Source organism: Cetorhinus maximus, chromosome 4, assembly GCF_964194155.1.
Source record: "Cetorhinus maximus chromosome 4, sCetMax3.hap1.1, whole genome shotgun sequence".
Taxonomy (NCBI): Eukaryota; Metazoa; Chordata; class Chondrichthyes; order Lamniformes; family Cetorhinidae; genus Cetorhinus; species Cetorhinus maximus.
Genome location: NC_135882.1, coordinates 96519026 through 96542102, shown reverse-complemented (window position 1 = coordinate 96542102; position 23077 = coordinate 96519026). Strand labels below are relative to the sequence as shown.

General features: G+C 44.6%; 1 protein-coding gene across 1 annotated transcript in view; it reads right to left on the bottom strand.

Moving 5' to 3' along the window:
- Positions 1-23077, bottom strand: part of st18 (ST18 C2H2C-type zinc finger transcription factor) — a 412589-nt gene that overhangs the window by 63147 nt on the left and 326365 nt on the right. The window contains exons 9-10 of the mRNA XM_078540528.1: positions 17716-17806; positions 1129-1230 (exon numbers count right to left, since the gene is read on the bottom strand). Coding sequence (XP_078396654.1) covers positions 1129-1230; positions 17716-17806 — 193 coding nt within the window. The remainder of the gene's footprint in view (positions 1-1128; positions 1231-17715; positions 17807-23077) is intronic.

Genomic DNA, 23077 nt, shown 5'->3' with positions numbered 1-23077 from the left:
GTAACAATGTTCAAATGCTAACAAGCTCTGAATTGTATGGTAATCGATCCCTCATTTGAGGACCAACATGAAGTCCAGAGCAGCAACCAGGTCAGAATTTACTGCTGCTGATTTTATCTCTGCATTAACTACTTCAGAATTCCAGGAAAGAGTGGATTTTCTTGTATTAGTCCTCAAGTATTGCATCTATGTCATTTATTAACAACTTTTTCATCCTCTTATCTTTCTTCTGATTACAGTATTTTGAGATCCCTCCCCCCACCTCTCCCACTGCTCCCCTAACTCACCCATCTGGGCGAAATGAAAACTTGTAATCCACAAACAAAAGGCATGTATTTTCCTATAATATTCAAGGTAATAACAGCATGGTGCCAATTATCCTCTGCTTTGTGCTACAGTAATGCCTATTTCCCTGATGTACAGCAGAGGAAAAGCAAATGGAAACCATTATGCCTAATCCTCGTCAACTTTCTACTTCATGCGCACTTCCGAGGCTTTCCTGAAGGGGCATAGAGCCTTTTTTTTCTGAATTATCCTGCTAGAAAGGCAGGAGCAACATCAGGACATTGCCTACCTCATTTTCCCAGGTTTTAACTTGGCGGAACACAAATGCAAAGATGCCCATTGCAAGTAGACCTTCCATATGGATTCAGACTCCTCAGGTTAGAGGAACTGAGAAGGGGATTGATGTGTCGATTGTGGAATTGACTCAGAATGCACATAGTTACACATTCAGATGATATTGTTAAATAGCTCAACTTTTTCCTCAACATTTCTAACAGTACACAGATCATGCTATGTTACTATCTTGTACAGTAATCTTGGCTGTGTGTTATTCCAAACATAACAAACAAAAGCTTCTGAATTAACCAGTGAGAAAAAAATAACATTTTGAGACATATCACATATAATTAGTTTATTTGCAATCATTTTATTTAATTTCAATGGGGTGAAAATTAGATACATTCTAAAATGGGCTGGTTATCTTGCTATAAATGGTCAAAGTACCGCCTAGGCACTGAAAGTGGAAATTAACTAGTAGCTATACTTCTGACAGGACACCATAGCCTCCGGCAGCACTGCTTACGCAGAGAAAATGAAAGATGGTAACATCAAATGAGAACATACCTGAGCATTTGGTCTGAGCTTTGTCCAACCCTTGTGAGCTCATTCTGCTTGTCCTGGGATTTAGCCAGTTTCTCTGCTGCAGCAATTGGGCAACCGGAGAGACTAATAACAAAGAAAATTAATAATGTGATGGTGGTTTATTTTTATTAAAATTAATGATGTGATCTGTGGTTTCAAAGCTTATATTCTTTTAGACAGACCTTAACTGGAAATGAAACAGAAACTTCATGTTCATGGAAAATTAAAATGGAAACAGAAACAGAAAGGGAAAATTCAGGTTTCTTGGGAAACTGACACTGTTTGAAACCAGATAAAAAAACACAAGGCCATTCGAGCTTAGGTCCCACTGGTGCATTACAGGCAGACTGAAGAAGACAGAGGCTGGATCCAAGGTCTGTGAATAGGCAAATACATAGTTGCTACTGTGACTGTTACTTGATGATAACATACCATCAAGTCCATCTTGAGCAGAGTTGAGGAGGTTTTGCAGGCATATGCCATTTTGGTGCAAACTGTGCCCCTGGAACTTGGGTTGGTTGGTGCCGCTTACGCCTGGAGATCAGGCTACTTCCTCAAAGTAATGAAGCTTGCATTCCACTGGAGAAAATCTAGAGCTTTGAAGACTTTGTGGCTGAAATTAGTGCAATAAATGCTGAGTGGCTTGTATAGTAAATCTGTGAGATCCATCTTCGTTGTATCTGTTATTTAGTGTGTCATCTATAGTTTATGCTGACTGCAATTTTCCTGTTAATTTATGTTTAATTTATGCTGATTTTGGCTTGACTGTTAACGTAAAAGTTATAAAAAGTTATATCCTGACCATTGGTTTTCTTGTTTAGTAAATTTGACTCTTGAGGTTTTTTGGCCTCCATGGGGATCAAAAAAAAAATGTTACTTAGGGAGCTATATTTCGTCACAATATTTCAACCTGGTTGCAAACAATATCTGTTGAGTGGAATAGTGGAAAATGAAGTTCAATTCAGAGAAGTGTCAGGTAATGAATTTGGGGAAGGTAAACAAGTCGAGAGAATATACAATATATGATAAGATACTGAGAGGTGTGGAGGACCAGAGGGACCTTGGAATGCATGTCCTGAAGGTGGCTGGACAAGTAGATGAGGTGGTTAAGAAGGCATATGGAATGCTTGCCTTATTAGCTGAGGCATAGAATAAAATAGCTTGGAGGTTATGCAGGAACAGTATAAAACACTAGTTAGACCATGGTTGCAGTTCTGGTCACCTCACTTTGGGAAAGATGTGATTACACTAGAGAGAGTATAGAGGAGATTTATGAGGATGTTCGCTGAAGTGAAAAATTTTAATTATGAGGGAAGATTGGATGAGTTATGGTTGTTTTCTTTGGAACAGAGGAAGCTAAAGGGGGACCTAATTGTAGTGTATAAAAAGATGTCTAGAAAGAATTGATTGGAAGGCACTATTCCCCTTGGTTGTCTATAACCAGGGGGCACAGATTTACGGTAAGATGTAGAAGTTTAGAAAGGATTCAAGGTAAATTTTTGTCATGTAGACGATTGTGGGGATCTGGTACTCACTGCCTGAAAGGGTGTAGCTTTATAAATATATTCAGAGATAGACAGTTTTACGGACTATGGACCAAGAGCTGGAAAGAGTCATTAAGCTGGATGGCTCCTTGTCGGCCACAGTGGACATGATGGGCCAAATGGTCTCCTTCCATGCTATAAATTTCTATAATTCATTGAAATTTCTTGAGTAACATGAGAAATTATGTTTTACAGGAACTTAGAAACATTAGGAACAGGAGTAGGCCATTCAGCCCCTCAAGCCTGCTCCAATATTCAATTAGATCTGTCTTCTGAAGAAGGGTCATATGCACTCAAAACATTAACTCTGTTTCTCTCTCCACAGATGCTGCCAGACCTCCTGGGCTGAATGTTCACCTCAGCATGTGGGCACGCGCCTTACTTGCATGAGCATGAAATAGCTCGCGATGACGTTGGGCACGCGCACGATATTTTGGTCAGCGGGCACACACGGGAGTTGGTGGCGCACCTGCTGACAATTAAGAGGCTGTTACGCCCATTCATAAATGAATTAAACTGAACTTTTCCCTGCCGTCCAGCCTTCCAGTTTGCAGGCGAGCGAAAAGGCCAAGTGGCCTTGGGTTTTTGAGGAAACCTCACCCACCGGCGGGATGAGGTTTCCGATGTTAATTAAAAATAAAATAGAAATTTTTAAATCTCGTTTCTAACATGTCTCTGCTCATGTGACAGAGTCACATGAGGGAACATGTTTTCTTTTTTTTTAAATAAACTTAATTCTAATGTGAAAAATCTTCAGCTCCCTGAGGCAGCTCTGTGCCTTCAGGGAGCTTTCTGTGAGTGTACCCGCGCACATGCGCTGACTTCCACGCTCGCCCTCCTCCGCCCCCACTCACCTAGGCAGCGCTGAGCGTTTCAGCGCATGATTCATGCTGGCTGGCTATTAATTGGCCAGCCAGCGTGAAATCGCGGTCGGGGCCCGATCTGTTGTGCAGCCGCTCCCGGGCCCGCCTGCCGCGCCCGCCCGACTAGGGGAAAATCCTCCCCCCTTGAGTTTTTGCAGCATTTTCTGTTTTTATTTCAGATTTCCAGCATCCGCAGTATTTTGCTCTTATCATTCTGGTGAATCTGTGTTGCATCATCACCAAGGCCAATATTTTGTTCTGGAGCAGCAGTGCCCATATAGGGGCCTGACTGTGACAATGATTGACAATGCTCTATCCAACTGAAGCATAACTTTCTCCCCTTTGTACTCCAGCTGTACTGAGGTAAAGGCTGACATTCCATAATTTTGATTGTTTTTTGTACCTATTTACTAGCTTTGGATAAGTAATGTACTTTAACTCCCCAATCTCTTGACACCTCCAGTTTCTCACCAATAAGAAATACTCTGATTTATCCTACTTAGCTGAAAAGTGGATGACACCTTGCCAGACTAACCTCTATTTACTATAGCTTTGCCCACTCAGTATATACTTAATGTATAAATGTCCCTTTGTAGCTTTCTGTTCCCTTCTTGCACACCTTCCAAGCCTCCTAACTTACTGACAATTGCAAACTTGGATATAAAACTCTTGATTTATCATCCAAATTATTAATATGTATTGATATATTGGCTTTGGAAGTGGTACAATGTAGATTCATCAGAATGATAATGGGGTGTAGAGGGTCAAACAATGAGGTACAGATCCTTGGGAACTACTTCTCAATTTCCTTTAATTCCTACCCTGTGTCTTCTGCCTGTCAACCAATTACCCATATGTCACAAGGCTACCCCATTTCCATGTGTTCAAATTTTTGCTCATAATATCTTGTGTGAAACATTATCAATTGGATTCTGTCAATATATACACTATGCATAGACAGTCCCCTTTCCATCATGCTTGTAACCTCTTTAAAAAAAAATCTAATTTATTTGTCAAGCATTAGAAACCCATGCTGCCACTTTTTGACCATGTCACACTTGTCACTCTGTCTCTGATGATAAATACTTGTAACTTCCCCACAACTGATGATTCTGTAGCTTCCTGGTTTGCCTCTCCCTCATTTCTTAATTTCTTAACAGAGCTGTTTGAACATTGTGGATTCGTTGGAGAGAGGTAAGGTACCCCTTTGGATCTTGTCCCATTTAGTAATCTGAACACAAAATTCCTGAATCTACAGAAAGTACACATCTGCAATTTCCTCAGCTCATTCTTTTAATATCCTAGGGTGGAATCCATCAAGTCTTGGAGTTTGGCCTATCTCACATCCCATTATTTTCTCCATTGCGATATTTTTACTTATGTTAAATCCGCAAAGTTCATCTCCTTAGCTCATCATTAAATACTCGTTTACCACTGCTACACTGACCTCTTTCTCCATTATGAAAATGGATACATAGGCCAAGAACTTCGCCAAGACAGAGAGCCTCTCTGTCGTGGCGAAAATAGCAGAACTGCCTGAAAATTGCAATCCTGCCCACAGTACTTCCCATTTTCACAGGGGTGAGAATGGGGCAGGGTATGTTTCGCACACACGTGTTCTATGGAGGAAGCTAGCCCTTTAAATCATCAGCTGCCTCCAATCAAGTGGGATTTTGGCAGCACTGGGAGTGTGAAACCCAAAGTGTGCAGAATAGACCTGATAAGAGCATGTTTGAACATTGTGGATTCATTGGAAAGAGGTAAGGTACCCCTTTTGATCTTGTCCTACTACATTTCTTGTGGAGGTCAGGTGCCCTTTGAAGTAAGTTAGGTGCCCTTTGAGAGGGGCAGGGCACCCTTTAGAATTGCTAAAAGTAGGCAAAAATGTGCGTAAGAAGTGCATAAACTTATTACTGCCAAGCTCATTGGAACTGCCAACAGACTTGTCAAAATCAACTGTCAAAACTGTCAGAAGCACCTGTCAAGAGGAACTGACAAAGGGAACGATCAAAAGTGTTGTGGTCCTGTCAAAGGGAGCTGTCAAGTGGACCATCAAAAGGATCTGTCAAGGGGAGCTGTCAAGAGGGCCTTTCAAAAGTGTCAAGCGGTATTGTCAAAAGCATCGGTCAAAAGGAGCTGTCAAGGCATTTAACTGTCCTGCCCTTTAAATCTTTGAAAAAATGTCTTGGAGTATAAAAAATGATTGCTTAGTATTTCATTCTGTTTATTGACATAAGCCTGAGAGCTTCCATCGCTGGATGAGTGCTGTATGACTGATTTCACAACCATTCATGATCACTGTAGGATTTCTGCCATTTTACAGTTTGATTGACAGCTACAAGTGGTTATAGACTCTTTGATGTGGGACTATGAATTCCAATGCTTTTTGTTATAAGGGATCGTGCACTTGAATGAACTGTTTGTTGTTATTAGGCTTTATTTAGTTGAGGAATGTAAATGTAGTAAAGGAGTTCTAATGAATAGGAGTGTTTTTTTTCAATATAGTGACATCTGCAATAGACACTTAGGCGGAAATTTACAATCCCGTCGCGGTGGGTGCAGGGCCGGAAAATGCGGTGAGCGGCTCACAACTCTATTGACTTCAGTGGGTCTGGAATATCCGGCCGGCAGGAGGGGCCATAAAATTCTACCCTTAGAACTTTATTTTATAGAACTTTATTTTATCTCACCTCTGCATGGGTCCTGAGGTCTTCCCATAGTGGATACTAGGTGATTTGGCATGGTGGGTCTAAGGACAAAGGGTGGTGAGTGGGGATCATGGATTGGCATGGTTTGGCACTAAGTTGGCATAGGGGCTATAAAGGACCATGAGGCTGGTGGGTGTATTGCTTGGCATGGGGGCGCATGAGGGGCCATAGGGGGTGGGTGGGTATGCAGTCTTTGGCATGGAGGGGTATAAAAGACCATGGTGTATGGGTGAGGGGCATGAGGTGGCATGGGTTGGCACGGATGGTGCATAGGAAATGTGTTGGGGGTAAGGGGGGTGAAGGGTGAGGGCTGGAGGGATGTTTCATGTTTTATTCTCTTATTTTATATTTTGGCGGAGCTGCAAGGCAGGTTTTATGCCCAGTCTGCCTCCACATCCGGCAGCTTCCGCAGTTCTGGGGTTGCTGGCCCCAACTTTTAATCCCCCCACCACCCCCCCCCCCCCCCCGCCATCCTGAAAATCCAGTGTTCATTTTTAAAGGTCAGGTTTGCAGAGCTGGGAATTCTGCCTATCCAACACGGGAGCGGAAATCTGGGCCAAAGCTTTCATTTAACAAATTTGATGTTTTATTGTTCTCTTTTATAGTCTTATTTGCATCTGTCTTTAACGGCTCCACATTTATTTTTATCACTTTTTTTTCCCTGAATGTATTTATAAAGCTATATAATGAGGGAAAAAGGCAGAGAGGTTTAGGGAGGGAATTCCAGAGCTTAGGGCCCAGGCAGCTGAAGGCACGGTGCCAATAGTGGAGCGATTAAAATTGTGATGCACAAGAGACGGGAATTATAGGAGCTCAGATTTCTCAGAGAGTTGTAGGACTGGAGCAAATTACAGAGGTAGGGAGGACTGAGGCCATGGAGGAATTTGTAAACAGGGTTTGACTCTTCCTGGAGATCAAATGGCTATCAAGTGGGGTGGGAATTTTTATATTGTGATGCACAAGGCATCACAGTTGTTTTACCAAAAAAAAAGGTTAAAATGGCTGGAAGAAGTCAAATTAGATAGAAAGGACATTTTCAGCATTTTCTTGTTTATCCCAATGAAACTCTTCCTTTTCCTCTTTGTGGGATTTTTAGAAGTTTTTCCTCTCAAGTTTAGTTTAGTTACTAGTGTGTTGACATATTTTTGGTCACATTTGGTCAGTCTCAGCTTGTTGATTTTTAGTATGAAATATCCTGCATGCGTCGCACTTTAACTTTCAAGGTGTTTCCATGGTGTCTCCTGAACAATATATGATTTAGTTATTCTTCTATTTTATTTAATTTAGTCATTTTAAAGGTATATATCTGGCTCCTGGTCAAAACTGGCTGGACCAGAGGTTCTTCTTCAAATAAATTAATCACTTAATTAATAATTAGAGGGTATCTAGACCAGAAGCAGGGGATTACTGTTCTTAGAATTTAGCATTTATAATAGAAATCTAGCCCTAGGGAACGTATAGTTAATAAAGAGTCAATAAGCAGTTATTAGATTTAAATTAATTTCTTAAATAGTTCTAGGAAGGGCAGTTGCTGGGGTGAAGTGCTTCACCTGTGGGATGTGGGAAATCTGTGACGCTTCAAGTGTCCTGGACAACTACATCTGCAGGAAGTGTACCCAATTGCAGCTCCTCACAGACCGCATGGATCAGTTGGAGCAGCAGTTGGATGCACTTAGGAGCATTCAGGTGGCGGAAAGCGCCATAGACAGGAGTTTTGCAGACGTGGTCACACCCAAGGTACAGGCGGATAGATGGGTGACCACTAGAAGGGGCAGGCAGTCAGTGCAGAAATCCCCTGTGGCTGTCCCCCTCTCTAACAGGCATACCGTTTTGGATACTGTTGGGGGGATGGCCTATCAGGGGAAAACAACAGCAGTAGCCAGAACAGGGGCACCACGGCTGGCTCTGTTTTTCAGCAGGGGGGGTCAAAGCACAGAAGAGCAATTGTCATAGGAGACTCTATAGTCAGGGGCTCAGATAGGCGCTTCTGTGGTCGTGAAAGAGACACCAGGATGGTATGTTGCCTCCCTGGTGCCAGGGTCCAGGATGTCTCTGATCGGGTACGGGACATTCTGAAGGGGGAGGGAGAACAGCCAGAGGTCGTGGTACACATTGGTACTAACGACATAGGCAGGAAGAGTGACGAGGTCCTGCAGTGGGAGTTCAGGGAGTAAGGCAGAATGTTAAAAAACAGGACCTCTAGGGTTGTAATCTCAGGATTACTCCCTGTGCCATGTGCCAGTGAGGCTAGAAATAGGAAGATAGTGCAGCTCAACATGTGGCTGAACAGATGGTGTAGGAGGGAGGGTTTGCGATATCTGGATCATTGGGATCTCTTCCGGGGCAGGTGGGACCTGTACAAGAAGGACGGGTTGCATCTAAACTGGAGGGGCACCAATATCCTGGCTGCGAGGTTTGCTAGTGTCACTTGGGAGGGTTTAAACTAATATGGCAGGGGGGTGGGAACCAGAGCAATAGGTCAACAGGTGAAATAAATGACTGGGAACTAGTGAATATGGCCAGTAGGACTAAGAGGAAGAGCAGGCAGGGAGAAATTACTGAACACAGTGGGACTGGGGGTCTGAAATGCATTTGTTTCAATGCGAGAAGTATAACAGGCAAGGCGGATGAGCTTAGAGCTTGGATTAGTACTTGGGACTATGATGTTGTTGCTATTACAGAGACTTGGTTGAAGGATGGACAGGATTGGCAGATAAACGTTCCAGGAATTAAATATTTCAGGCAGGATAGAGAGGGATGTAGAAGAGGTGGGGGAGTTGCACTGCTGGTTAAGGAGAATATGACAGCTGTACGACAGGAGGACACCTCGGAGGGCTCATGCAGCGAGGCAATATGGGTAGAGCTCTGGAATAGGAAGGGCGCAGTCACAATATTGGGGGTTTACTATAGGCCTCCCAATTGCCGGCGGGAGACTGAGGAACAGTTATGTAGGTAGAGTTTGGAAAGATGTAAAAGTGTTGTTGTGGTGGGTGATTTTAACTTTCCCTATATTGACTGGGAATCATTTAGTGCTAGGGGTTTAGATGGTGCAGAATTTGTAAGGTGCATCCAGGAGGGCTTCCTGAGACAATATGCAGATAGTCCAACTAGGGAAGGGGCATTACTGGATCTGGTATTAGGGAATGAACCCGGCCAGGTGGTCGAAGTTTCAGTGGGGGAGCATTTCGGGAAAAGTGACCATAATTCAGTAAGTTTCAAGGTACTGGTGGATAAGGATAACAGGAGTCCTCGGGTTAAGGTGCTTAATTGGGGGAAGGCTAATTATAACAATATTAGGCAGGAACTGAGGAATCTAGACTGGAGGCGGATGTTTGAGGGCAAATCAACAACTGACATTTGGGGGGTTTTCAAACATCAGTTGATAAGAATTCAGTACCGGCATGTTCCTGCTAGGATGAAGGATAAGTATGGCAAGTTTCAAGAACCTTGGATAACGAAGGATATTGTGAGATTAGTCAAAAAGAAAAGGGAAGCATTTGTAAGGGCTAGAAGGATCAGAACAGATGAAGCCTGTGGAGAATATAAATAAAGTAGGAAGAAACTAAGCAAGGAGTCAGGAGGGCTAAAAGGGGTCATGAAAAGTCATTGGCAAACAGGATTAAGGAAAATCCCAAGGCCTTGTATACATATGTAAAAAGCAAGAGGATAGCCAGGGAAAGGGTAGGCCCACTCAGGGACAGAGGTGGGAATCTGTGTGTGGAGCCAGAAGAAATGGGAGAGATACTAAATGAGTACTTCTCATCAGTATTCACCAAAGAGGACTTAGCGGTCGATTTGTCTAGGGAAGAGCATGTAGATAGCCTGGATCATGTTGAGGTCAAAAAAGAGGAGGTGTTAGGCGTCTTGAAGAATATTAAGGTGGATAAGTCCCCAGGGCCAGATGGGATCTACCCCAGAGTACTGAGGGAGGCAAGGGAGGAGATTGCTGGGGCCTTGACAGAAATCTTTGCATCCTCACTGGCTACGGGTGAGGTCCCAGAGGACTGGAGAATGGCCAATGTTGTTCCATTGTTTAAGAAGGGTAGCAGGGATAATTCAGGAAATTACAGGCCGGTGGCCTTACGTCAGTGGTAGGGAAATTATTGGAGAAGATTCTTCGTGACAGGATTTACTACCATTTGGAAGCAAATGGGCTTATTAGTGAGAGGCAGCATGGTTTTATGAAGGGGAGGTCGTGTCTCACTAACTTGATCGAGTTTTTCGAGGAAGTGACAAAGATGATCGACGATGGAAGGGCAGTGGATGTTATCTACATGGATTTCAGTAAGGCCTTTGATGAGGTCCCTCATGGCAGACTGGTACAGAAAGTAAAGTCACACGGGATCAGAGGTGAGCTGGCAAGATGGATACAGAATTGGCTTGGTCATAGAAGACAGAGGGTAGCAGTGGAAGGGTGCTTTTCTGAACGGAGAGCTGTGACTAGTGGAGTTCCACAGGGATCAGTGCTAGGACCTTTGCTGTTTGTGGTATACATAAATGATTTGGAGGAAAATGTAACTGGGCTAATTAGTAAGTTTGCAGACGACACTAAGGTTGGAGGCGTTGCAGATAGTGAACAGGATTGTCAAAGGATACAACGGGATATAGATCAGTTGGAGACTTGGGCGGAGAAATGGCAGATGGAGTTTCATCCGGACAAATGCGAGGTAATGCATTTTGGAAGGCCTAATACAGGTAGGAATTATACAGTAAATGGCAGAACCCTTAAGTGCATCGATGGGCAGAGGGATCTGGGTGTACAGGTCCACAGGTCACTGAAAGTGGCAACGCAGATGGATAAAGTAGTCAGGAAGGCATATGGCATGCTTGGCTTCATTGGCAGGGGTATTGAGTATAAAAGCTGGGAAGTCATGCTGCAGCTGTATAGAACCTTGGTTAGGCCACACTTGGAATATTGCGTAGAATTCTGGTTGTCACATTACCAGAAGGATATGGAGGCATTGGAGAGGGTGCAGAGGAGGTTTACCAGGATTCTTCCTGGTCTGGAGGTTATTAGCTATGAGGAGAGGTTGGAGAAACTCGGACTGTTCTCACTAGAGCGACGGAGATTGAGGGGCGACTTGATAGAAGTTTACAAAATTATGAGTGGCATGGACAGAGCAGACAGTCAGAAGCTTTTACCCAGGGTGGCAGAGTCAATTACTAGGGGACATAGATTTAAGGTGAGAGGAGAAAACTTTAGAGGAGATATGTGGGGCAAGTTTTTTATGCAGAGGGTAGTGAGTGTCTGGAATTCGCTGCCAGAGGAAGTGGTGGAAGCAGGTACGATAGTGGTGTTTAAGAGGCAGTTTGACAAATACATGAATAGGATGGGAATAGAGGGATACGGACCCCGGAAGTGCAAAATATTTTAGTTTGACAGGCAATATGATCGGCGCAGGCTTGGAGGGCCGAAGGGCCTGTTCCTGTGCTGTACTTTTCTTTGTTCTTTGTTCTCTGTTGTGATAGGATGTGCCTACACCTTTAAGGCAGTGTGTATTAAACTAATGTCAATCATTACTACCTCAACATGGTGTGATGTATTAGCCTCATGACTAGTAGTCAGTCTGTAAGCAGCAGTGGATGAGGTCAGGCATGTGCCCAAAGTGAACGTTATCTGTATATAGTCTTAGGTTCAAATAAAGAATCCACATTATTGTTTCACCAAACCTTGTGTATGATTGGTACATTGATGTTGAAAAGAAGAACATAATTCTGTACATTATTATTCATTTGATCGTGCATAAAACTATAGAAATATTTGATTTTAAGATTTGTTGGCTGGGATTTTCCATTCTTGGTCTAAGTCCTATGGCTGGGGCGGGAACCAGGAGTATTTTCCGCTGTGGAGTCTGGTGGGAATTTGTGCCAAATCGCGTGATGCTGGGCTCATTAATTATGCAGTCAGGGGTTTCCCAACGTATTACGTGGCGAGGCGGACTGGGTGACACATGCCCCTCCATCATATCCGGGTGCTGTATTTAAAAGGCACCCGGACATCAACTTCTTTGTTGTGAGCCTACCTTAGAAGGACGAGGTGGCCCGTTGAACCCAGAGAGCTCCAGTCCCCAGATTCAGTGACGCTTCCCTTGATGTGCTGCTCAATGCAGTGGAGGCCAGGATGGGCGCCCTGTATGCCGATGATAGTGGGAGGAGGCCGAGCTGTCTGACCAACTCTGCATGGGAGGAGATCACCAGGCTGGTCAGTGCCCATGGCTCCCACTGAGGCACTGCCCCACAGTGCTGGAAAAGGGTGAATGACCTCATCCACGCCACCAGGGTAAGTGGACCCTCAACTGCTCACATTCACCTCACTGAATGGTAGAGGGGACATGGGCCTCAGAGGCAAGGGCACCACCCAAGTGGCCCATGCATAAAAGAGCTACTCAACGTGATAAGGTGATGCCTCATAGCCCACTGCAGTCCATCCAGACTGCAGGTAGAGAGGCCACTGTGAGTCCCTGATCCTTCCACACAGAGAGCTCAGGTGCTGTCTGGGGGTGGGGAGGGGGTGGTGGGGGAAGGGCTTAAGCGTTGAGGGCAGCAACAAGAGTCACTAATGACATGCCTCTGTGAGCCTTATCCTTATAGCTGCATGTTCTCACCATTCTGGAGGGTGCTGTGCCAGAACCCTTGTGGACAACCTGCAGTGCATCAGTCACATGGCACACAATCCAGTGGGTTATTTGTAAGACTGGAACCATGGGAAAGGTACCTGAAACCCAATTGCTCTCAACCCCATCTTCTCTCTTTTTGCAGGAAAAGTTACAGCACAACAGGAGAGAGAGAAGGCGGGAGGGGGCTGGCCTGACCTGAGGAACCTTATAGAGTTCAAGGAGCGGGCAGCCCAGTTGGCAACGATGGAACCCAACCGAGCCTGTGCAGATGGAGAGGTTGGCAGGCGGCCTCCATCCAGTACAGATCCATGTATAATGTAGTCGCATAGAAACCTAAGGGTCATGTGTTACTGCATGTTGGAGGCAGCTGGTGCAGTCACTCGCTCTCTCTTCTCTCACTTACAGGTGCCAGCAGGAAGAGGGGAAGGACAGAAGAAGATGCCCTACCCAGCAGTACCTCCCACCCTCAGAGACCGAGGATATTGGGGAGGAGGAAGAAAGTGCACCTTTGGAGCCGTCACAGACGTAGCCTGCACCCTCCACCAGTCCAGAGACACACACCTCGGTGGGTGCTAGATGTAGTTCAGGCAGAGTCTCACATTTTGGTGATCACCGCAAGGACACGTGTCTGCAGCAGGGAGAGGCAGTGTCAGTCAAGCTCACTGGCACTCAGAGGACTGCTGGGGTAGAGGCATCTGCAATGTCCGAGTCGGATGACGAACCTCTGGGATCAGCCCTGCACGAGATGCTGGAGATGCAGCGAGAGGCGGGGAACATCAGGCAGAGGTGGTGGAGGCCCTCAACAGAGTGGCACGTGAAGCAGAGGAGTCTGTCCGCCTGCTCTCTGGTGAAGTGGTTCCGACCTGTGCGTGCATGGTGCTCTCCATGGAGAGGATGGCGAATGACATGGAGAACCTCATCCAGCAGAACACCAAGTTTTTGTCGGAGATGTGTGCAGACCTGCACTCTATCACTGTAGCCAGGGGTGAGATCTTGCTGTGGCTACGTGAGAGGGGAACGGGGCTCTCAACCTCCCTCCAGGAGCTCCTTCTCCTCAGGAAGTCAGGCAGGGGCTCTCAGGCACCCAAAGAGAGGAGGAGCGGCTGTTGGACATCCCTGGGACCTCCACTCGGGGTGTCAGGCCCTTTGGAATTCCACTTGCTTGTGACTCCTTCAGCTTCCTCCCCGTGACCGCAGCAGGAGCAGCTGCCCCAAAGCAGGGTAACCAAAGTAAGCTGGGGCCCTCCAGGCCTCAGGTCATCCAAGGCAAGAGGGCAGACTGGTCAGCAGGCTGCCTCCACCCCTGCTGCGAGTGTCGGGGGAGCACATAGAAGAAGCGGTAGGGGATGAAAGATTAAGAATATATGATTTCACATGTGGTTGCAAGGGTGCACTATAATTGTTAATGTTCTTACAATTTTGTAAATAGACTATACTTGCACATTAATGAGATCTGGTGTGGTTTAATTGTGATTTGTAGTTGTTAAGCCTGTGCACCACCAACACAACCCCGCACCTGCAGTATCTTCAGGGGGACGCCCAGGCTGGGTCTATGTCCCCTGGAATCATGCATATGCAGGGAGGCAAGGATCTCTGCCAGGGCCCTTGTGTGCCTTGAGCAAGAGGCCTCTCTCATACACTGAGCATTTGCCCTTCATGTGTTCATCTGTTGAAACGCCTCAGCATTGTCAATACTGGGTGCTGGGGTTCCCCTTCAATTGTCCTGGTGAGCTGACCTGCCACTCCGCCCAACCTCATTGACCCATGCAGCATCTGGAGATCTCCACCTCGAGGCTCTAGATAGTTGCACACGGCCATGGCGCATGAGACTTTCCAGGTTGAGTTCAACATCTTCCAACCTTCCCCCTGTGACCCACATCCTCCCCCCCATTACCATTGACCCTCCTGGTGTGACCTTTGACTTCCCCACAGTCACTTTACAACCCTCCCCCATCACCCTCCATGCCATGCAGGTGAATGTCTATGTCCCCTACCTTCCTGAGGAGGGCCTCCCCATTCATGACAATGGACATGCACCCACTCATCCTGCCAAGCCCCCAGAATGTGGTTTTACTTCCATATCCCCTCCAACAACCCTCAGAGTCCCTTCACCCATCTTTGCAGGACTCTCACCCTCCTACCCTACCAGCTCCAACAGCCTCCTTTAACCCTCACCATCCCTTCCTATCAACAATTCCCTCAGTGTGCCCCCCCAGCACACATCAGTTGACATCACGGTCCCTTCCCTCTGAACCCCTTTCCCCTATTCCATCCCATGCCCGTTCACACCTGCACACCGCCCCCATGCCCGTTCACACCTGCACAGCCGCCAACCCCACCACACTCCAGTGCTGTCCTTCCCACCCTCCGGCTCCATAAACCACCTCACCCATTCCACAACCTCTGCAGCATTGCTCTTTCCCCCACCAACCCAGCCTCCCCCGCCCCCCTCTAGGCCTCCACACCCACCCCACTTCTTCATTTCTCTCCTCCCTGTCTAGTCCACCCCCCAGCAATGACCATCATCACCCAACAGTACCTCATGCAGACGACCACCTGCAGCGTGAAGATCCACATCCTGGAAGCTCCTGCAGTGTGAAGATCCATGTGGTTGATGCTCCACCCACCCATTGCTGCATGTAGTGTTCCAGGGTCCATGGTTGCTCCATCTTCCACCCTCCACAGGCTGCCCCAGGCCTTCTTCCAGGTGAGTCCCAACATATCCACACCATGTTGGTCTGGATGTGTTTCAGACTGGTGTGATATCTTGTTGGCTGCGCTGATAATTGGACAGGGGGGACTGTTCCAGTTGGGGCTTCACCTGCATCTCGTTGACTGGATGTAAAATTTCTACACACTGGCCTCTGGCGGGAATTGCGACTGTCATTTCATGCTGGCGGCAAACTGATTTTTCAGCTCCCACCACAATTTTCCCCCCACGTGCCATTACACCCGCTGCGGTTGGGAGTGGAAAATCCCAGCTGTTGTGTTGAAATCATTATGGACTTTCTAATGCTGATCTCAAGTGCAGATGGGATTACTATTTGTAAGACCATAATATTTTTGGCACTCAACTCTATAGCTGGGCATTTGTGATTGATATAGATCAAAAATTCTTAAAGCCAAATAATTTAAGCAGTCTTCGAAAATGACTTGTTCTGTCAGGCATGTGGAGTTGCAGACTCGTGCATGAACAGGCACATAAGCTAATAAACCAACTATGCGATAGAACTAATCTCACACCCATCATCATGTTCCAGAGTCTGCAAACAAAACCAAACAGAAATGTATGCGAGTACAATTTCTGCTGCCTGGCATAGGCTGCACAACTTCTTGATTGTGCTAACCATACTGATATTATCGACATCCAATTTGAATGTTGTGTATCATGATTACTCATCACCAACTGTTTAATCCATGTTCTCATGTAAGGGGTCTTGCCAAAGGCACTTGCCCACTGTGAGGCTGTCTCCCTCTCCAGGGTGCTGAAAAACACATTCGTTTAGCCTGGAGTCCTCTCACAATTTGCTCCTTTTAACGCAAGTTCTTCTCACAGCTTCGTCCTGGACTTCTCATATTGGCAAAGGGAACCCCTTCTGTTGTACATCTAAATGCTCATAGCCTTGAATCAAAATTGTTTGGACATAGATCCAATATGACATAAGCCTAACCTGCACTAGAACTTTTTCTGAGAATGAAGAAAGCCAAAAGCTTCCTGTTCAGTGGTTTTTGCCTGATCAGCAAGCTGTAGGAGTGCAAGAGCCAAATTTACAGGTGAATAGAAAATGCAATAAATCAGTCACTGACTAGTTAATAATAAAATACAAAGGAGGTGTGAAAGTATTTCTAGTATCTGAACAATGATGCTAAATTAATCACCAAGATTAACTTCTATTGTTAAAGGAGCTAAAATAGCCTCTTGGCAGACAAGACAAATAAAAACAGTGTAAGTGCTGTATTTACAGGGTTTCCACCTTGTATACTAAACTTAAACTGGACGAGCTGGAGACCCTCCATGGAAGTTCATCCTATTGGACAGGAATGCTGTGATAACAGCAGGGAAATTTGGGTAGCGCAACTTACTTATGCTTCCAATCCCAACTTTAATTTCCCTTCTGTAGTCCCTTCTGGGACCACCTCTGGTTATACCCCCCCGCCAAAAGGTAGCATGTAAATAATGGTGGCAGGTGAGCCACAGGTTCCTGCCCCATTTCTATCTCCTCTATCGTTTTTAGTTCTAGGGCTCTCACTAGGAGCCTGCCATGAATAAGTAAAAGCCCCAACCCAGTTTGTGGCATCTTAGCATGTATGGCCAAACAGCCAAAGCCAGCTTTTAATTATCCCAACATGCTTTCTTTCATGAAGATATGATGCCCAATCTGGAGAACACTCAAAGCATTTACCAGCAAATGTAGCATCTTATATGAGATCCATGTAATTCCTCTCACATCACGAGAATGACTGACAAGAAGCGGAGATTACAAATTTTTATGAAGAATCTAACTCAAAAGTTAATTGTTGGTTAGATTCACTATAAATCTCCCCTTACACTGCCCTGACAACAAGCTTAAGCAGAGGCCTTACAAAAATATACCAATGATCAATTTTCTTTATGACCATTTCAGAAAACTGTAAAGTTGGTAGCAGTATAATTCTGTGTCATTATCTGGATTGTGACTGCTGAAACCCACTTAGGACTCTTAGTCAAAAAAGACAACTTTTAATCATACCCCTCTCAAATGGGTTGAACTCTGGAATGAAAGAACTGCTCGAACCCATTAGTTTAGCTATTCTCTTGATTGTCTGACATTCTCACTATAAATTATTTACAGCTTACCTTCGGTGTGAATTGCGGTTGCTATTCACATGCCCTCTTCCTGTGCAGCCTGGGGTTGGACACCTGAGCACATTCTCATGCATAGCAAGGACTGAATATAGGAAAAGATGCAACAAAACATGTCTCAGTAATGATGCTGGTTCATTTCACTGTTTTTCTTGAGTGCATAATCTGTCTATATATCTACATACACGAACCATTCATCTTCATACTTCATGTGTGCTCTGCCCGCAAGCAGGTCCTTGGTTTATTGTCTGCTGATGTATAATCCTGAACTATTTTCTTGGCAGTTTTTTCTTGCCATTGCCTTCCACTCTCAGGGACAAGGTGAGGAGGCAGGTCCCAAGTCTATCTCAGCCAAAATGGTAATTGAACCCACGTTGTTGGCATTATTCTGAACCCCATGCTAGCCATCTAAGATAACTGGCCCCCAACCTAACCATAATGCATGTAAATAAGAAATTTACATTGGATATATTGTGCATAAGAAAATCTGCTTAATGCAGGAAGGCAAAGATTCAAATGGAGACATTGCATTCTGCTATATGATAGTAATTTCATGCAAAAATATTATTCAATTTTCTCCCTACTGTCCTGGAAATGCTGACAGTGGATGGTTGGCTGTTGCATTGTTCCATGCCCGTTTACAGTCCTGTGATAATCTGCCCAACAAACCATTCTCCATATATATGCCTTAACAATGGGTGTTAGCCAGCTAGTCCACTGTACTCACCAGACATGCACAAATTATAGGACAATGTCACAGAGTTTCCCCAAAGGCAGCTGTAAGAAGGACCAGAGATTTGGGGAACTTAGATCCTGATGGTTACTGGGAACATATAAGAACTTGAAAGGGAAAGGTGTTTTTCTTGCTTGGGAGGCTCCACAGTTCCTGCCTAGAACCTTCTCGTCTACTCCAACTCTGGTGACTAATCTGCATTCTCCACTCACCTATTAACAACACTATGGGAAAGTTACAACATGTCTCATAAATAGAATACTATTCTCTACCACTGTTGAAATAAAATTCATAGTAACCCAGTAAAGATGCTGATTTTCAAATACAGGTGCACATTGACCAGGGAGTAAGCTAACCAATTGCACCATTCACCTAATAGCACTAGAGAAATGCCTGAACAATTTTCATGGTCAGGCCTCATTCGCATGTGCTCCGAGAACTATCAGTGTTCAATAAGCATTGACTGGGAAAATCTGGCTGCTTCTTCAATGAGCCGTGGTGCAAGTAATTGGTAAATGCTGTTGATGTGGCATACATTGACTTCCAGAAGGCATTTGATAAAGTGTCCTAAACAGACTTGTGAGCAAAGTTATAGCTCAGGGGATAAAAAGGACAGTAGGAATATGGATACAAAATTGTCTGAGTGACAGGAAATAGAGAATAGTGGTTAATTAGTATTTTTGGACTGGAGGAAGATTTGTAGTGAAGTTCCCCATGGGTCAGTGTTGTTTCCTTGCCCATGTTTGACCTGATGCAATGAGACTTCATGGCAGCCGGGGTCAATGTTGTACCACTGTGCATACCCAGGGATGGTGATAGTGGCTACTGGGACATGATCTGCAAGATATGATTCCCTGAATATGACTCTGTCAGGCTATTGCTTGACTAGTCTGTGAGACAGCTCTCTCAATTTTGGGAGATGTTAGTGAGGAGGACTTTTTTGGGACCCCTGCTCTTCCTGAAAAATTAATGACCTAGAACTTGGTATATAGGGCACAATTTCAAATCTTGTGGATGATACAAAACTTGGAAGTATTGTTAACTGTGAGGAGGATAATGTAGAACTTCAAAAGGACATGGACAGATTGGTGGAATGGGTGGACAAGTTGCAGATGAAATTTAATGCAGAGAAGTGTGAAGTGATTTATTTTGGGAGGAAGAATGTGGAGAGACAATATAAAATAAAGGGTACAATTCTAAAGGAGGTACAAGAGCAAAAGGACCTGAGTGTACATGTCCATAAACCATTTAAGGTGGCAGGACAGGTTGAGAGAGTGGTTAATAAAGCATACAGCATCCTAGGTTTTATTAATAGGGGCATAGAATATAAAAGCAAGGAAGTTATGTTAAACCTGTATAAAACACTGGTTTGGCTTTAACTGGAGTATTGCATGCAGTTCTAGGCACCACACTTTAGGAAAGATATGGAGGTATTAGAGAGAGTGCAAAAAGGATTCACGAGAATGGTCCCTGAGATGAGGAACTTCAGTTATGTTGATAGATTGGAGAATTGGCACTGTTTTCCTTGGAGAAGAGATTTGATAGAAGTATTCAAAATCATGCAGAGTCTGGACAGAGTAGATAGGGAAGAACTGTTTCCATTGGTAGAAGGCTTGAGAACAAAAGGATACAGATTTAAGATAATTGGCAAAAGAAGCAATACAAACATGAGGGTAAACCTTTTCATATTGCGAGTGGTTAGGATCTGGAATGCCTGAGATTGTGGTGGAGACAGATTCAACTGAGGCATTCAAGATGGAATTGTATTGAAAATGAAGAATGTACAGAACCATAGGGAAAAACTAGCTAAATTGCTCCTATGAAGAGCCAGTGCAGACACAAAGGGCTGAATGGCCTGTTTCTGTGTTGTAACAATTCTGTGATTCTGTAATTGTATGATGAGGTGCGGTCATGGGAGAAATGCAATTCCAGAGGTAGGTGGGAAAAAGGGACCAGCAGCAGATGAAAAGACACTTGTGAGCCAGGAGCAACATTTATATTCACCCTAATATGAAAGAGCCATAGCTGTCTCCTGATGTTTTCAGTTTTAACAACCACTGTTAGGTTGCTTAGCACTCAGTTGCATTGGGAAGAGCATGCACTTTGACAAGAAGAATGCGAAAATTAGATTGGGATCTTATATATGGCATAGGACTCTGATTTAATAAGTCCCCCATCTGTGAGTAGATGGCTGCCAGAAAAATTAGCCACTATTTATATTCCAGTGAGACTGCTTGAAACAACAGAACTGGCACTATTTGGGAGAATGTTACAAATGAGACCTGATCCACAAGAGGGACATAAACTGCAAAGTCATTAAATTATTATTTTTTTTAATTATAACCCCAATTTTACACTCCCAATTTTATGATCCATTGACTTCAATGAGGAGAGAAAATGAAGCATGGCCACAGTCAAAGGAGATGTCATTTGTGACTATGTTTAGGGCTGCTTCCAGGCAGGGAGAGAAACCTGACTGGAGGTTTTCAAACACGAGGTTACAAGAAAGATGGACAAGTATTTGAGAGGTGACAGCACAATCAAGAACTTTGAAGAAAGGTGAGGTTGGAGATGTTACAATGGCAACATGGTTGAAAATGGGCTAGTTGAGGGGGAGCAGGATGATGGCACTTTTATAAGGGAGGTTAACAATGCTTGATGAGATGTGACAATTTGTAATATCAGCTAGCATGGGGGAAAGGAAGGGAAGGTGGGTAGTCAGCAGTTTAGTGGGAATGAGGTTCAGATATGCACCTCAGGGAACAGATGAACTTGCACAGAGCATGGAGAAGGTATGGGGAGAAATCAAAAAAGACATGAGTTCAGGTCTAGGACATGGAAGAGTCTTGGCGAGATTTGGCTTGTTAAGCAAAGGGAAACGGGAAGGCTTGCAGTGGTAGCAGAATGAATGGTTTCAGTTTAGAGACAAGGAAATGCATGAGCTCTTCAAAATTCTTGTTGGAGATGGAAGAAGTAATGGAGAAAGCTTTAAAGCCTCCGTTGGTAAAAGAGTTAGATTTGCTCTTCTGGAGAACACCATAGTGGTAGACAGTTTTGGCAAAGGAAAGTACAGATAATGGGGCTTTATGAATCCAGCCATATCTGGTTATGAATATCTAAACAAGTTTTGTGTCTGATATCCTGAAATCTACTCCTCTTGGACTGGGAGTGAAGGTGGGGAATATGCCAGGGGAATGACCAGGATTGGAGAGGGTAAATGCTTTTCTGGGGATATGGCAAAGATGAAAGAGTGGTTGTGCAGGTCAATGACTGCAGAAATTTCATGGAAAATGGAGGGCAAAAAGCTAGGAATTTGGCACTTTGAAATTGCAGCTCTAAATGACATTGTTGAGAGATTTTTTCTGGAGCGGACGTAAAAGGAAGTGGAATTGGAAGAAGATAAGGGGATGTGGCTGGTGGAGTGTTGTAGAACGTAAGAAACAGGAGCTTGGGTTGGCCATTTGGCCCTTCGAGCCTATTCTGCATTCACTAAGATCATGGTTGACCTTCTACCTCAATGCCACCTTCCTGCACTGTGCCCATATCCCTTAATTCCCATTGTCCCCAAAAATCTATCAGTCTCTTTCTTGGATATACTCAACAACTAAACATCCACAACTCTCTGGGGTAGAGATTTCCAAAGGTTTAAACTCCTTGTGTGCAGAAATTTCTCCTCATCTCAGTCCTAAATGGCTAACCCATTATTCTGAGATTATGACCCCTCATACTAGACTCACCCATCAAGGGAGCCATCTTCTCAGCATCTACCCTGTGAAGAACTTAAGAATGTTATATGTTTCAATGAGATCACTTCTTATTTTTCTAAACTCCAGGCCCAGTCTACTAAATCTCTCCTCATAAGACAATCCCCTCATTCCAATAATCAGTCTAGTGAACCTTTGTTACATTCCCTTTAAGTGAACCATCTCCTTTTGTAGTTAAGGAGACCAAAATTGTACATAGTACTCCAGGTTTGGTCTCACCAAGGTCCTACATAATTGCAGTAATACTTCTTAACTCTTTTGAGAGTTATAGGTTGGAATTTTCCGGCCTCGACACTGGTGGGCATCATCGTGGGCAGGATGGGAAAATTTGGACAGATTTGCAGAGATCCTGCCCGCGACGATGCCCGACAGTGTCGGGGCTGGAAAACTCCATCCATAGGATCATTATGATACAGAATGAGGCCATTCGGCCCATCAAATCCATGCTAGCCCCCTGTGAGCAATCCAGTCAGCCCCATTGACCCACTCTGTCGCTGGAGCACAGTAAGTTTATTTCCCTCAAATGTCCATCCAATTCTCTTTTGAAATCATTCATCATTTCACTCTCACCACCAGCATAGGCAGTGCATTCCAGATTATTACCACTTGCTGTATAAAAAAGGTTCTTCCTCATGTCCCCCTGCACCTCTTGCTAAAATCCTAAATCTGTGTCCCCTTGTCCTTATATGAATCAATTAATGGAAACAGCTTTTCTAAACCTGTCATAATCTTGTCTATCTCTATCAAGTAGTGGTATTGTCGCTGGACTAGTAATCCAGAGACCCAGGGTAATGCTCTGGGAACCCGGGCTCGAATCCCACCATGGCAGATGGTGGAAACTGAGTTCAATAAAAAAAAT